This window comes from Etheostoma spectabile, chromosome 8 (genome assembly GCF_008692095.1).
Source record: "Etheostoma spectabile isolate EspeVRDwgs_2016 chromosome 8, UIUC_Espe_1.0, whole genome shotgun sequence".
Lineage (NCBI taxonomy): Eukaryota > Metazoa > Chordata > Actinopteri > Perciformes > Percidae > Etheostoma > Etheostoma spectabile.
Genome location: NC_045740.1, coordinates 3,818,816 through 3,832,153, shown reverse-complemented (window position 1 = coordinate 3,832,153; position 13,338 = coordinate 3,818,816). Strand labels below are relative to the sequence as shown.

Sequence of the window (13,338 nt, the reverse complement as noted above, 5' to 3'; positions counted from 1 at the left end):
ATATATATATATATATATATATATATATATATATATATTCATGAAGTGAAATTGACTTGTTTCAATCTCAATTTGAGGGCCTTGTAGGAAAACAATTGAAAGTGTGTGATAGAATGAGTGACCTCTGCTGGTGAGGTTGAACAACACACATCAAGTGCACAGCACCAATCACAGCTGCACACAATTAAATCAAACAAAACTAAATGAAACTGTACTAAACAACTACCGGTAAAGATGGTTTTACATCTGAAGTTAAATTAAAGTCTAAAACATTATATGAGTTTATGTGACAGCAGGAAAAATGCAGTGACCCTGACCAGATAGAGCAGAAGTGAGTCAGAAGGCTGAAGTTTTCTCCTCAGACACATTTCACTCCTCAGAGCAACATCTCATGTCGTGCGAGAAGTGGCGCAGCCCCTCAGCTCAACTTGAGTTGCGCAGGCCGGTCAAACTTTTAGTGTTTACGCTTTCATGTGTTCAGACTTATAAAATAACTTTTTCATAACTCTTTGAATGCACAGGAAAAAGCTGCCTGCGCAAAATATGTGCGCTGATTGCCCAACTTCTTCCGCGGAAAAGGACCCAATCGGGATGCAGTCGAAAACCGAGCTCCAAACTGGCCCTCGGGGTAAAGGTGTTTGTAAGAAAGGATGCGGGCTCCTGCTGTCCGGTGAGGATTTTAACAAAGAGGACCACTGTTGTGTGGACTCGCTCCGCACGGTCACCGATGCGCTGGAAGAAAGAAGCGCGACTTTGGAGCATGAAAACCGGATGGCGAGGCTCAGGTGGAACAGGAGGGAGCAGTCCCTGTTAGCCCAGGTGTCAAGTCTGCAAAACGAGGCCAGGCTATCGGCTCTCAAGTACCAACGGAGACTGCACCAACACATGCTGCACATCAGCAGCATTGCAGAGCAAGTCACTGGGTACTACAAGGTGAGAGGGATGGTTTATTTGATGCGTGAATGTGGTGCAACAACTGCACTAATCCTGGAAAAGTATGATTAATGGTTTCACTTTGAGTCAAGACTGGATGTTAAATACCCTGTAAATGACAGGCGGATTAACACACTTTTGTGTTTGTTGGTTGAATTAGAGAGATGTGAGAACAGCTGCTGACACGCAGAGCCAGATATCAGATACAGCAACATGCGCAGAGCGAACGCCACAGGAGCAGCTCTACGCACCTGGGGTAAGCAGTGCACACTCACTGCGCACAGCTTCTGTATCTGTATCCTTAGCCCTTTAAGTGGTGGAAACATGCATGGCTCATACATAAACGTCTTAGAACCCAAACTTGTGTGTATTGGAAATGCCCAGCGGCAGTCATCGTTGGTGTCCACTGAGAAACTTCCCAATGTTGTTGATGTTAGGGATTGGGTGTTTTTAAAAGCAGAGCTCTGATTCACCAGGATTTTGCCTCTTGTTACTTTGTTGCACCTGCTGCCATAGCTCAATTATAACCCTGCTGAAAGACGATTATTTGTGTAAATTAGATCACATTAAATGCTACAGTGAAGTGGCATGCTCTCTCCTTACACTCTGTTGTCATTTGCTATGTTGTGGCCTATTTTTCTCATAGCAAGCATGTGTTAATTGTAGAATTACTTGTTGTTATTATTAAAACCAGGTTTAAAATGTGTGTGTGTGTGTGTGTGTGTGTGTGTGTGTGTGTGTGTGTGTGTGTGTGTGTGTGTGTGTGTGTGTGTGTGTGTGTGTGTGTGTGTGTGTGTGTGTGTGTGTGTGTGTGTGTATTCAATACAGTGTATGGATTTGCCAGCAATGTGTGATCTCCTCAGTGCCCCAGTTGGCGCTTTGTCACACCCCTGACTTCTGTGGAGGATTCCAACTTGTTGTATCCATCTATCTGAAGTGATCTTTATCATTGTCTTTGGGTTTCAACTGATCATTATGAATATTATTTGAGTTGTGTCCTTCCTTTTCTGGAAAGTTTGAGGTTAGAACACTTTATCACGTTTCACTTAGAATCACAACATCCCAACTGTAGTCCAGCCTTGCAAAGAAAAATGTAACCCAAAAATTTCAAGTAGAAAAATAAGATGAGGTTTCATTGAAATTGTGCTCTATATTACAAATTATGATAGTTTCTACGGACAGTACAGTATATGAGTAAGCATCTTTGTCAATGCCTTGAGCCCCATATGGACTTTTTGCATATGCCTGCTGTAGCCATGCTAGAAAATGAAAAATACTAGAAAACTAAATACTCTCAATGTTGTGTTTGGTATATGTAATTGACAGACTAAACTATATGGACATGATTTCTTGCTACTCATCAATCTTTGCCATTGCAGGGAATCATTTATAAATCTCCCCATGTTTATATCTTAAAAAAAAAAAGTTCTTGTTTTAGTAAGCTAACAAGGTATCCTAACAGCTTGTGTTATTAACCATCCAGTCAGGGACTGTTGTTTGGGCTGCTGCTGGGGGTGGATGGGTTTAATCGAGGTGACGGTCAAATAAAGTATCTTTCTAATTGCCTACGACACGCTGTGAGTGCAACAGACTCTTTTAAATTATGTGGAAAACTGTTCTCTCTCCTCTGCCAGGGCTGGGCAGAAACACACCAAGCATTTATTTTCAGCTCTCTTTTCCTTGTCTAAAAAACCCACTTTAATGCCTGTTTAATAGTTTTCTCACTGTGTTTTCTTCTTTTGCTTTCCAAATGGATTTTCCATTACTTGAGAGAGCTTGGTTGCAGTGCATCAAACATTGTTTTACAGTTTATTGGATATCAACTTTGTTGGAAAAGTGATGGTCTTTCTGTCTGCATGGACAACAGAGTTGGATGACCAGTAAACATCCCAGTAGCAGTTATGGATTGTCCCACTCAAGGTCTCTTTGTGTGGATTGAAAGCCTAATTGACCCTCTGAGCCTCTTTACTGTAACATGGCACACATGCATTTCAAAAACAATGGTTCCCAACACAACCATGGTGAGCAGATTTAGCCTCAGCTAGGTAATTAAGTTTAGCTTTAACTTGTGAGTTGGTTGAAACCAAAAGTGTCTGTCGTAATGTGAAAAGACTGAGGCTGAAGCAACATAGCCAAACAACCTCACTACCTACCCACAAACTATGTAGAGGACATTGAAATAGCGCTGTGTCATTGTTTTGACAGTATATTGGAAGTAGGCTAATTAGCCTTCATATTATGGTTGGATATATAATGAAATTAACTTGGATGCTTGCTATAGAAATGCATGGGCCTACCTGCAATACAGAGGTTACATTTATGCTTAATGTTTTTGCTTCACTTTTACCAGAGATAATGGCTTTGGGTATGTTGATGAATTTGGCAACCGCAACGCTAACTCAAGAATGGCTGAGTTTGATGAATAAAGAGCAGGTTGGAGCTGCTAACGTTACCCTAAACTCTGATGTACTAACTTAGCGTCCAGGACTGGCTTCCACACCATTGGGGATACTATAATACACACAATTGGGCCAGTTTAAAAAAAATAATAAATAAATCTAACGCAATCCGTTACCCCACAAAAAATGTAGTTAGCTAGCGTTAATAATAAGTTCTTTGATTTTGGAGCTACACTTGTTACTTATGCATATAGTTAGCTGGGCATGCTAAGCACACTTTTTATTCAGTTCCTAACAATTAATTGTTGTTTTTGGAAAAGCTAAAAAAAAACTACCACCCTCCAAACTCTTAAATGTTTAGAATCTGTCTTATTACTGTCCCATGCACACCGTTTCATTATGTGGAGTAAGCTTTACAGGCCTGCCGTTGCTAAGCTATTGGAAAATCGCTGTTCAGGGGACAGGTTTAGCGATCGTTAATTGGTGTGCTGGTTGGCTTAATTAATTGAGTTACACCTTGCATAATGGTTTCATCTTTTTTTTTACCCCTAGTGGCTTGTGGACAATGACGTTATTGTTCAAAACATGATCAAAGAAGCTTTGAGTCTATTGTTGAAGTGGCTCCAGAAACTAAGCAGTTCCACAGATGTCAGTTGTTCTTTGTCAATGGTGTGTGTGTGTGTGTGTGTGTGTGTGTGTGTGTGTGTGAGAAATACAGAGACTGTGACTTAATGCAATATACTGCATATTTTTCCATGTACCTCAGAGATCTAGATCCAGCTGATAGGTTCATTGGGCTGACAGCGAAGGCATTCGGTGGCTGTGTGTGTGAGTCAGCCTGTTTTGCTATGTTGAAAAAGGATAATGGACGCAAGACTCAGCATTGAAATGGTCTAACAGGATTAGTCACCGCTGCAAAAACATACACTTGTCTCCATTTGTCCATATGTTTGTTTAAAATCTGATGAATACATAAATGAAACCCCAATTGAGGTAAAACAGTCCCAATCCTCCTCCTTGTCTTCAGCCAACATCCCCCAAATTCACAAGTTGAAGTCAGTTTGGAATGAAGGAACATTTTCATGTAATTCACAATGGACATTTTCATTTCATCCTTTATTGCCAACGCTTTTGTGTCTGCTGCACAGGAGAATTAAAATCTATTTTGCTGACCCAGACTGTGACTGCAACACTTCAGGGAAGGGCGTTTGACAGAAACAGTGTAGCCCTTTCACCTGTCTGAGAGTGAGAGGACAGTAGCTCCAGCTAATTCTCCTTTTTGTTCGGATCAAGAGAAAAGAAAGGGTCAGGGTAGAGTGAGAAAGTGATTGGATAGTACACAACTCGAGTATCGGTCTCATCAAAATCCAATCTTGCATGAGAGACGGGGACAAAAGCAGGCACTCAATAACAAAAGATTACATGAAAAGATTGCTTCACGACAAGAGAAAAGATAGATTTAGGACATCTGCTTTTGTCAGTTTATTTGATGCTTTTCTTGTCCAGACTGAACCCTAACATATAATGATAAACAAGTGAATATCTTTTCCCCATTAAAGTTTGGTATTGGTGTGGTTGAAAAAAGTTTATATGTCGCTGCAAACAAATACAGATGTCTTATGGTCAAATCAGTTGGGGGCACAGTTGTACACATCTTTTAACTGCTTGTCTAGACAGCTTCATAGTCTCTTTCTGCTCCAATTCCCCAAAGCACTTTACTGAAAATGAAAGAGAATGCTTGCATTCAGATGAAATGGCTTAAAGTCATTGCTTTACCATTTGCTGCCTGTCTCTCACAGCTGACAGATCAAGAAAATGGGATTGGTTGAAAATGGGAAATTCAGTTGATCTAACAGTCCTTTTTAAACTTCTGTTGACACGTGGGGCTGTCATGTCTTGTGTGCTTTAGCTCTCTGGTGGTGTTTTCAGTACCTGTTCTGCTCTGTTTGGGACGTCATTTACCCAGAATTTACATGGCAGTTGTTTATCCTTCGCCTGTGAGAGAGGGACTGCCTCTCCAATTCCACACACACACACACACACACACACACACACACACACACACACACACACACACACACACACACACACACACAGACGGCTGCTAAAACAGCATGCAGTAATTTAGATTTATCAATTCAGATACATTTGATTTAGCACATAACTTTGCAATACCTTTTTAGCAGCATTTAGACTTATTTAATGTCTTACTGCTGCTTATCTCTCTTTTTTTTAGTTTTATAGGTGTTGGTTTGGCAGCAAAATGTTTTTTGCAAAGCTCTTGGCAAGTGCCCCTGTTTTCTAATTATTCAAATATAGAGATAAGGATATTCCAGATTCCAGGGTTATGGTTTTTGACCAACCAAGAGCAGTGGCTGGCTGTAGAGTAAACCATGCACCTTTTGTGGGTTTTGCGCTTTGCTGTTAACGTCTGTTTGTGGGTGTGTTTGCATGTATTTACTCAAGTAGTCCAGGTCGTTGTTTAAGGCAGGAGGTGTGTAAAAGAAAACTGTTTGTCGAAAGACCACTACACTCGTAAAAGTGGAGCACTCTAGGTAAATTTTTCCCTACCTGCTGAAAGGTCCGGATAAATGTTGGTGGGATGTTGGTTAGTTTGGTCTGTGGAGGTTGGAGAGTAAATCATTGTGACCTGAACTCAGGCGAACTATTTTGATTGTCCCACTCTCATGACAAATCATGTTCCTGATTAGATGCATTTGTTGAAAACATCAGCAGAGTAAAATATACAGCCATATTATAGGGATGTGACGAGACTCTCGGCTCACGAGACAAGACACAAGATTGGGCTCATGAGAACGAGACAAGATTTTAACACTATTTTAAAGAAAACTTTAAGGATGAAATATTACCAGAAAAATTGTCTTTTTATTCAATTGAAAGTCACAAAATGAAAAATGACCACTGGGAAAGGTTTTACCACAAACCCAAATGGCTACCTAACTTCATCAGACCTAATAACTGTGGCGCCCCTCTCTCCTCCCAAACCCGTCCCTACAATCCATTAAATCAAGTACTTATTAATTTCTTACACTGCACTCTAACTTTTATTCCTGTGTATTATTGTTCTTTTTTTTAGCCTGTTTAATTATCATGACCGCTCTATGTGAAATGTGCAGAGAGGACAGAGAAGCTTATACGTGCTCTCAGGTACCAAAATTTGGCACTGATTGATTTAATGTGAATTAGTTCTCAGTAGTAACAATGTAATTCTCACTTGTGTACTGATATTACAAGACAACTTTTAACCTTGACAAGAAATGTAGCTCAGCGTAAATTCTTTCAGGAAGACCTAACTCTTAATCAATGCTGTCTTCCTAAATCAAATCAGCTGTTGGAGGCGTTCACCTTCCTGCTAAACCAATCAGAATCATACATTAATTTCAAGGGCCAATCACAGAATCACAACCCTGGTTTAAATTTGTTCTCCCTTTGCTATCAGCTGTTGTTTCAGGCAAAGCGTGCAACCCTCCACCTGCCCTTCCACCTCCAGTCATCGTTTACTCCAGCTGACTGTTCTGGAGCCTCCTTCAGTCTGGTCTCCGGGCTCCTTTGTCGCCACCCCTTGTGACTAGATTACATCGGGGGGGGGGTTATGATGGTTCTCTACCCCTGTATACGAATTATTAGTGTAACGATGGAGTCTAATATATAAGAACACTCCATTTTACATTTAATCTCCAAAGAATTTGTAAATTGTATTATGCTGTACAATAAACCTTTTTTGCATATCTGCAAACATGTCTCTCCTGATTGAAATATTAACGTTCTAATCTCACAAGGTCTCGTCACACCTTTACCATATTACACAGAAGCCCTTATGTGTGTATGTGCCTTAAGTTGCTGGTTTATTAGATACACTTAGTTAATATTAATGCATTCCAATACAGCTGCCAGCAGTAAATTCTTTTTAATGAAGGTTATAATAATGGTCAGTTTTTGTTGAGATGTTTCTTATATTTACTCTTATCTCAATTATATAAATGGGGTGAACAAAATATTTGTATAATGCACCACAATTCAGTAATTCAACAAACACAGAATGAAGTTCAACCTTTAGAGGTACAGCTCTACAATAATAATACTTATAGTATGTTTTGTTTGCTTTAAAATGTGGTGAATGGCATTCATTGGTTCACAATATTCTGGCTCAACGGATACATTGCTTGGAGAAAGCTCAACATCTGGCGTGTCTCTTGCTAGCTAGATGTCCCTCCCATCTCACTATCTCTGTTCTCAGGGCTTAGTCTTAGCCAGGACGGTTTTGATTGGTTTAAAGAAATAGAAACAAGCTAGCGCATAGTTTTTATTTTATCCCAGAATAGATAGGTGGTGTAGCCAGACCAGACGATCAGCCAATCAAAAGAAAATTCACAATCTATTAATCAATTAAAAATGCCAACCATTCACAGGTTTTAACTTCTCAACTCTGATCATATTTTTGGTATCTTTGTAACTGAATACTTTTGGACCTTGGCCTGTGGGTGATTGCCATATATTACATTTTTCTGACATTTCATACACCAAACTATTAATCAGATAAATAAATGATGAAACAAATTGATAATTGCAGCCTGTACAGATATCACACTCCTAGCATTCGACAAATAGCAGTGACTATATTTTATCTTTTGTGAAGCTATGTATTTGCGTCTGACAAACTTGATTTGTGCGTTTGCTTCTTCTTTGTCACAATATGGTCCCAGTATGATCTTTCTCTCTATCTGCCGACAGTTTCCCTGCTGTTTTTCCGAGGAACAAGGTTTGAGCAGATGTTCATGTATTGCAGCTCAGTCCTACACTGTATCTTCCCTCTCAGGTGTACTGCAGGAAGCTTTCGGTGACTGGAGTGATTTATCATTTCACTTATCCGGGAGGAGAACAATTGGCTTTATTCAAACCTTAATGACTGTAGCTCATCGCTCTCTGCTCCTTTTCTGTGAACTGAAGTGAGAGCCTCGAGTTCGGAATTCATCAGCCAACATCTGGAAAAGAGCCTAGTGTCAAAGAGGCTGTAAACTGGGAGGCTGAATAGAAACTGATGAACTTTCCAGGTCACTTCCTAGTGTGGTATTTTAAGGCATCCCACAGCGTACATGCTTATTTATACTGATGCACATGCACAGACATACATTCATACATATGTACAGACATATTTTGTAACTGTAACTTTTGTTATATATATTCTAACACACAGCTATTGTACACAACTGGCACAGATTATGTATTACCCCTACCCCACTTGTAACTGATGTCATGGAACGCTCCAATGTACATGAGCGCTCTTGTGCAACCAAATGCTCTCTTCTGTCTTTTAGCGTGATGAGAAAATGGCTTGTTGTAAAGATGATTCAACAACTAAATTTCTGTGGTCCAATCTAAATTCAGGCGCCCCCTCTGTTCCCATCTTTGCCATCACTGGGAGGTTTGATTAGTCAGTGACCTCATGCCTTTTGAACTCACACGCACCTACTGATTTTCCTCTAGTCTTGATAAACATGTGGCTTAACCTACAGCTGTTAGAGGGAGATTACAGTGAAAGCCTTGAGTCAGCATACACAACCAGCTGCATGTACACACACACACACACACACACACACACACACACACACACACACACACACACACACACACACACACACACACACACACACACAGAGCCGTGGCTACTCTACTCTATCATCAGGGTTCTCTGTGCAGCTTCTAATGAGTGTGTAAATGAGGTAAAGTTGTGGCCAGAGCCAGTGCTCTCCTGCCAAGTTAAACACAACATGGCCATCGCCAGTGTAATGGCAGTATTATTAATAATCAATTATTTGATGGTTAATTAAGCAGTTTGATAAGAAACATCTAACCTTTGGCCTTTAACTGGAAGTGCAGTATCATTATGTGTTTACTGCACATTCATCTGCACTGAATTAAGTCTGCCTCTGCTTTTGTCAACAGGAGGATTAGAACTTAATTATATCTGGGCAGAGGCTGCCGTATAGTCAGTCAGAAACAACCATGCAGTGGGAGACTGATGCAGTACATTAAGGAGGTGTTGAGGAGAGGGATAAGCCTGTGTAATAAATGCCAGGTGCATCCAGGGTATTAGCAAACACTGGCAAGGCACTGTGCAGTTGCCAAGACAAGGGATCAAAACAAGCCTACCCTTTTGAATCCTTGCTCTCATTTTATGTTGAAGGCCAACACTTGCCTGTGTCAGGCATTGTTGAGTGCAAGAAAAGCTGTACAAATTTTTGTTTTAGATCTGCACACAGTAGCATACAAAATGCAGGCGCACACACATAAGCAAATGTTGGCAGAAATTGCTTTGGTTCATCAGTCAGTTTCTTCTTGTGGTATCTAGTCATGCAGACAGTTTTGGTTTTCTTTGTCTGAGTTTGAAGATATCCATCTTTGAGATGTTTACCTTCATCCTAGTACAAAGGAGGAATTTTGTTTGTGGTCCGAACGACACTGAAAATTGAATTAATGTCCTCTTTCTTTAAGAAGATTCACAGAATCAGCTTTCTCTGGGGCAGTTTTTATAAAAACAAGTTAAAGCAAGGCAATGTCTGGACAAATTATTTAAAAAATATATATATAACTGAACCAACTCTTTAAGAGTTTGCAGCTAAATGGCAGGACTAGAATACTATCATGGTTGCATTGGTAATGCTTACAAGCGGATGTTAAGCTGGTATAATGTCTTTCATCTTTGGCATCTTAGTTTAATGTGTTAGTATGTTAATATTTGCTTATTGAGCAGGTATTTAGTCAAACTAAAGTATCTAAACATTGGCCTGATGACGCTAGATGTAAAGTTAAGAGAAAAGTTAGATTACAATTTATCCTGAGGGAAACATGAATGTGTTCCAAACAGAAGCCTCATGTCTCATCACAATTCAATGTCTGATGATATTTGATGGGATATTTCAGTCTGAACAAAAGTGACCGACCAACCAACATTGAAATCTCTACATGATTTAAATATTTCCATTGCTTTCTGGAAGAAGTTAATTTCCTGTCTATCTTGCACATTTACCAATCTCTCTTGCTTGTCTTCCCAAATTGTTTTTTGTTTGACCCCTGAGCAGCCAAAATAATAATCACTGCTCCTCAATTTCTACCTCGTACAAATGCAGACTTCCTCTTCCAGATATGCTGCGTCATGAATATAGATTCTATTCCCCTATTTCTGTCTCAAAGACTCATCCCCATTATTTCATAATAATATGAACAGTAACATTAAACATCACGGAGAATGAAGGTGTTCCTTCCTATCATAGCCAGAGACTGGTGTTTGCCCGTTGTAGCGTGACTTTTTAGGAACTATTTAGCAACAGGCTCAGAGTATTATTTTTGCAGCCAGATAGAGCTGTTTAATTCTATTCCAATCATTGCCTTCATGTTATTGCTAGAAATTAGAAAGGAATGTCTAATGGATGTTTTTAATTAGCTAAATAGGCTTGCAAAGTATGAATATTCATTCTGATTGCTGTTGTCCTACAGATAAAGCTCATAATAGTTTCAATATCTTGAAAGGAAACAAGCATAATAAATGTTCTTTTTTCATTGACATCTTAGGCATTATGCAGTCATTTCATCACCATTGAATACACGATCGTCTGTATTTATAGTGTCATAGATCATCATGTGGGATTAACGAAATCACTATTTACTTTTTTGAAAACTTCTAATGGCAAGTCTCAGTTGGAGTCTAAAAGGAAAAGCCTTAAAGTGTAATTCTCGCCAAAATGCAACCTAGGGCCTTTTTGTGAATGTACCCGAGTAAAACTTTTGTTTAAAAGTATAATTAAGATGGATGCACCACTTTTAAGATTTTTTGGGTCTGTGATGGGGCACATGGCTGCCGTCATGGTAGCTGTACGCTACCTATTTTGGCCCTCAAAGACAGACCTGGAATGATGCCTGGAAATATGTTTATTTAGTGAGTCCATACTTTTATGTTAACAAGCACATTATTAATCCCACCTGTTAACCTAGCCATTCCTTGTTGTTAATGTGAATTGTTTAGTGTGTAAATGTCTAGTATATTAGATTCATTTTGGCTGTATGTAGCATTTTTAAACCGTCTAGTCACCTGAGCCACCCCTGCATTGTAGAGTTGGTATGGTCCAATTTTAGGGGGGGCTTCAGGCCTATACAGTCTAGCAGTTGAGGGTGTAGGACGTAAGTCTGTCGTATACCCTCAGAAATGACTTGCATGTAGGTCATTAGGAAACAATGTTTTTTTTTTTATGTTGTGATCCTTATGACTATCATGTCATTTACTTTTTATTTTTGAGAAAGTATTTTATTTTTGTTTAATTTGGATTTTGTTAATAGTTGCCTAAGGGCCTTAATTGGGAATATAAATAAAATCCCATCTCTTTCCAACCACATCTCTCTCATCCAGAGTGAGTTTCACTTGCTCGACTACTGGCGACATCTACCCACATCAGGGGTCAAGTGGCCTTTTGAATGGGAGTGCTAGGGGGCACTACTATGATAGCATCAAAATCCCTATTTTAAAAACTACAAACACATATCATTTTTGTACACAGAGTTACTAAAAAGAGTTTTTGAACAACTCACTTTAGCTGTTGGTCTGGTTGCTGGTGGACCTTAAGTTGAAATAATTTTGCCAATTAGCTGCCAGATTTATTAGTGATGATTTGTTTTAGCTCTTGGGGAGTGTATCAGATCTCTAGGGAGTCAAGTTTCACTGCAGTCAAGTAAGAGTTGAGGCATTTTTGTGACTGAAGTCTGACTTGAAGGGAATCCTCAAGTATACTGTCCTGCTCACAGTTACATGATAAAATAGTTTTATACTTCATATACCACTTAGTAGAAGATAATTGTCAGGTTTCCTGCAACATGCTGCCCCTTTGTCACCATGTCAAAGTTTCTACACAGTTCCAAAAACTGTTAAAGGTGTCGTGTGGCGTTTTCTTATAAAGTTATAATAACATTCAGCATCTATGACAAAAACAGATTGGGGGAGTTTGTAAAGTCTAAAAATCTTGGTAAATGCATTTCCTCCCTTGTTAACTTTTTTAATAGTATTTGCTAGTGCATTGCTACATTTCTTGGCTGCCACCAGTTGTGGAATAGAACAAAACCCCCCTAATAACAGTACTCGTAGATAACTAGCGATCAAGATTCAGTAAAAATCGGCCAGAGTTGTCCTTTAAGTGAGAGCAAAGACTGGATTATACATGGACTGTTTTCATTACTTTAAAAGGAAAAGTTTTTTTTAATTTGTGATGACTTTGGTTCAATATAAGAACCACTTTTGGTGATTGAGCTTCTTGCAAAGAGACTTGTGGAAATGCTGTAAGAGAAACTAATGTTAGTGTTTTCCCTCAATAGGCGTATAACTGTAAAAAAACATGTTTTTTTCATCATTTAAGTAGCACACAAGGGTGTGGCAGCCTGGATATGTGTTTCATTTGAATTTGCACTGTTTTCACAGCGCAGTACACATACTTCAGTTTTTCTCTGCTTAATTTCCTGCTAATTGATCTCCACCATGTAGAGCAGGAGGCAGATAGCAATCTGCATGTGTGTGTGTGTGTTTGTGTAACTACCGCCAGCAATGAGCAGATCTATTGGACCACAGTACAGCTGGTGGTGTTGAGTCAGCATGTTGAGGTCACAGCACTGGTGTTGGTACCAGACCTCCGTCTGGTTGTACCAACAGAGAGCAACGCCAATCGCTCACTACATCTGATTCTATCTCAGCGCTCCAGATTGGGTTTGGCCCCGCTGCAACCTCCCCACATTGAGAACACATTGTTTTTGCACGGCCTGTGTTTCTCATTAAGTGGCTTTTGTTTGGCAGATTAGGTAGAAACCAAGTAAAGCAAGTGTGTTGGTAAATATTTCTCCTGTGTGAACTGACTTGAGATTAGTATCAACTATAGACTGTATATCAATGGACAGCGCATGTGTGACGTCACTCTACATTATGTTACATTACACACTTTCACTGGCAATC

The 13,338-nt window shown here is 39.5% G+C and overlaps 1 protein-coding gene across 2 annotated transcripts in view; it reads left to right on the top strand.

The window, feature by feature from the left end:
• The first annotated feature begins 160 nt into the window (after positions 1-160).
• Positions 161-13,338, top strand: part of LOC116694354 (PDZ domain-containing RING finger protein 4) — a 195,291-nt gene continuing 182,113 nt past the window's right edge. Inside the window, exons 1-2 of one of the 2 annotated variants that reach the window (XM_032524069.1) lie at positions 161-933; positions 1,094-1,189. In XM_032524069.1, coding sequence (XP_032379960.1) covers positions 514-933; positions 1,094-1,189 — 516 coding nt within the window. In that variant the 5' untranslated portion in view covers positions 161-513. The remainder of the gene's footprint in view (positions 934-1,093; positions 1,190-13,338) is intronic. The other variant, XM_032524068.1, reaches the window with a different exon arrangement.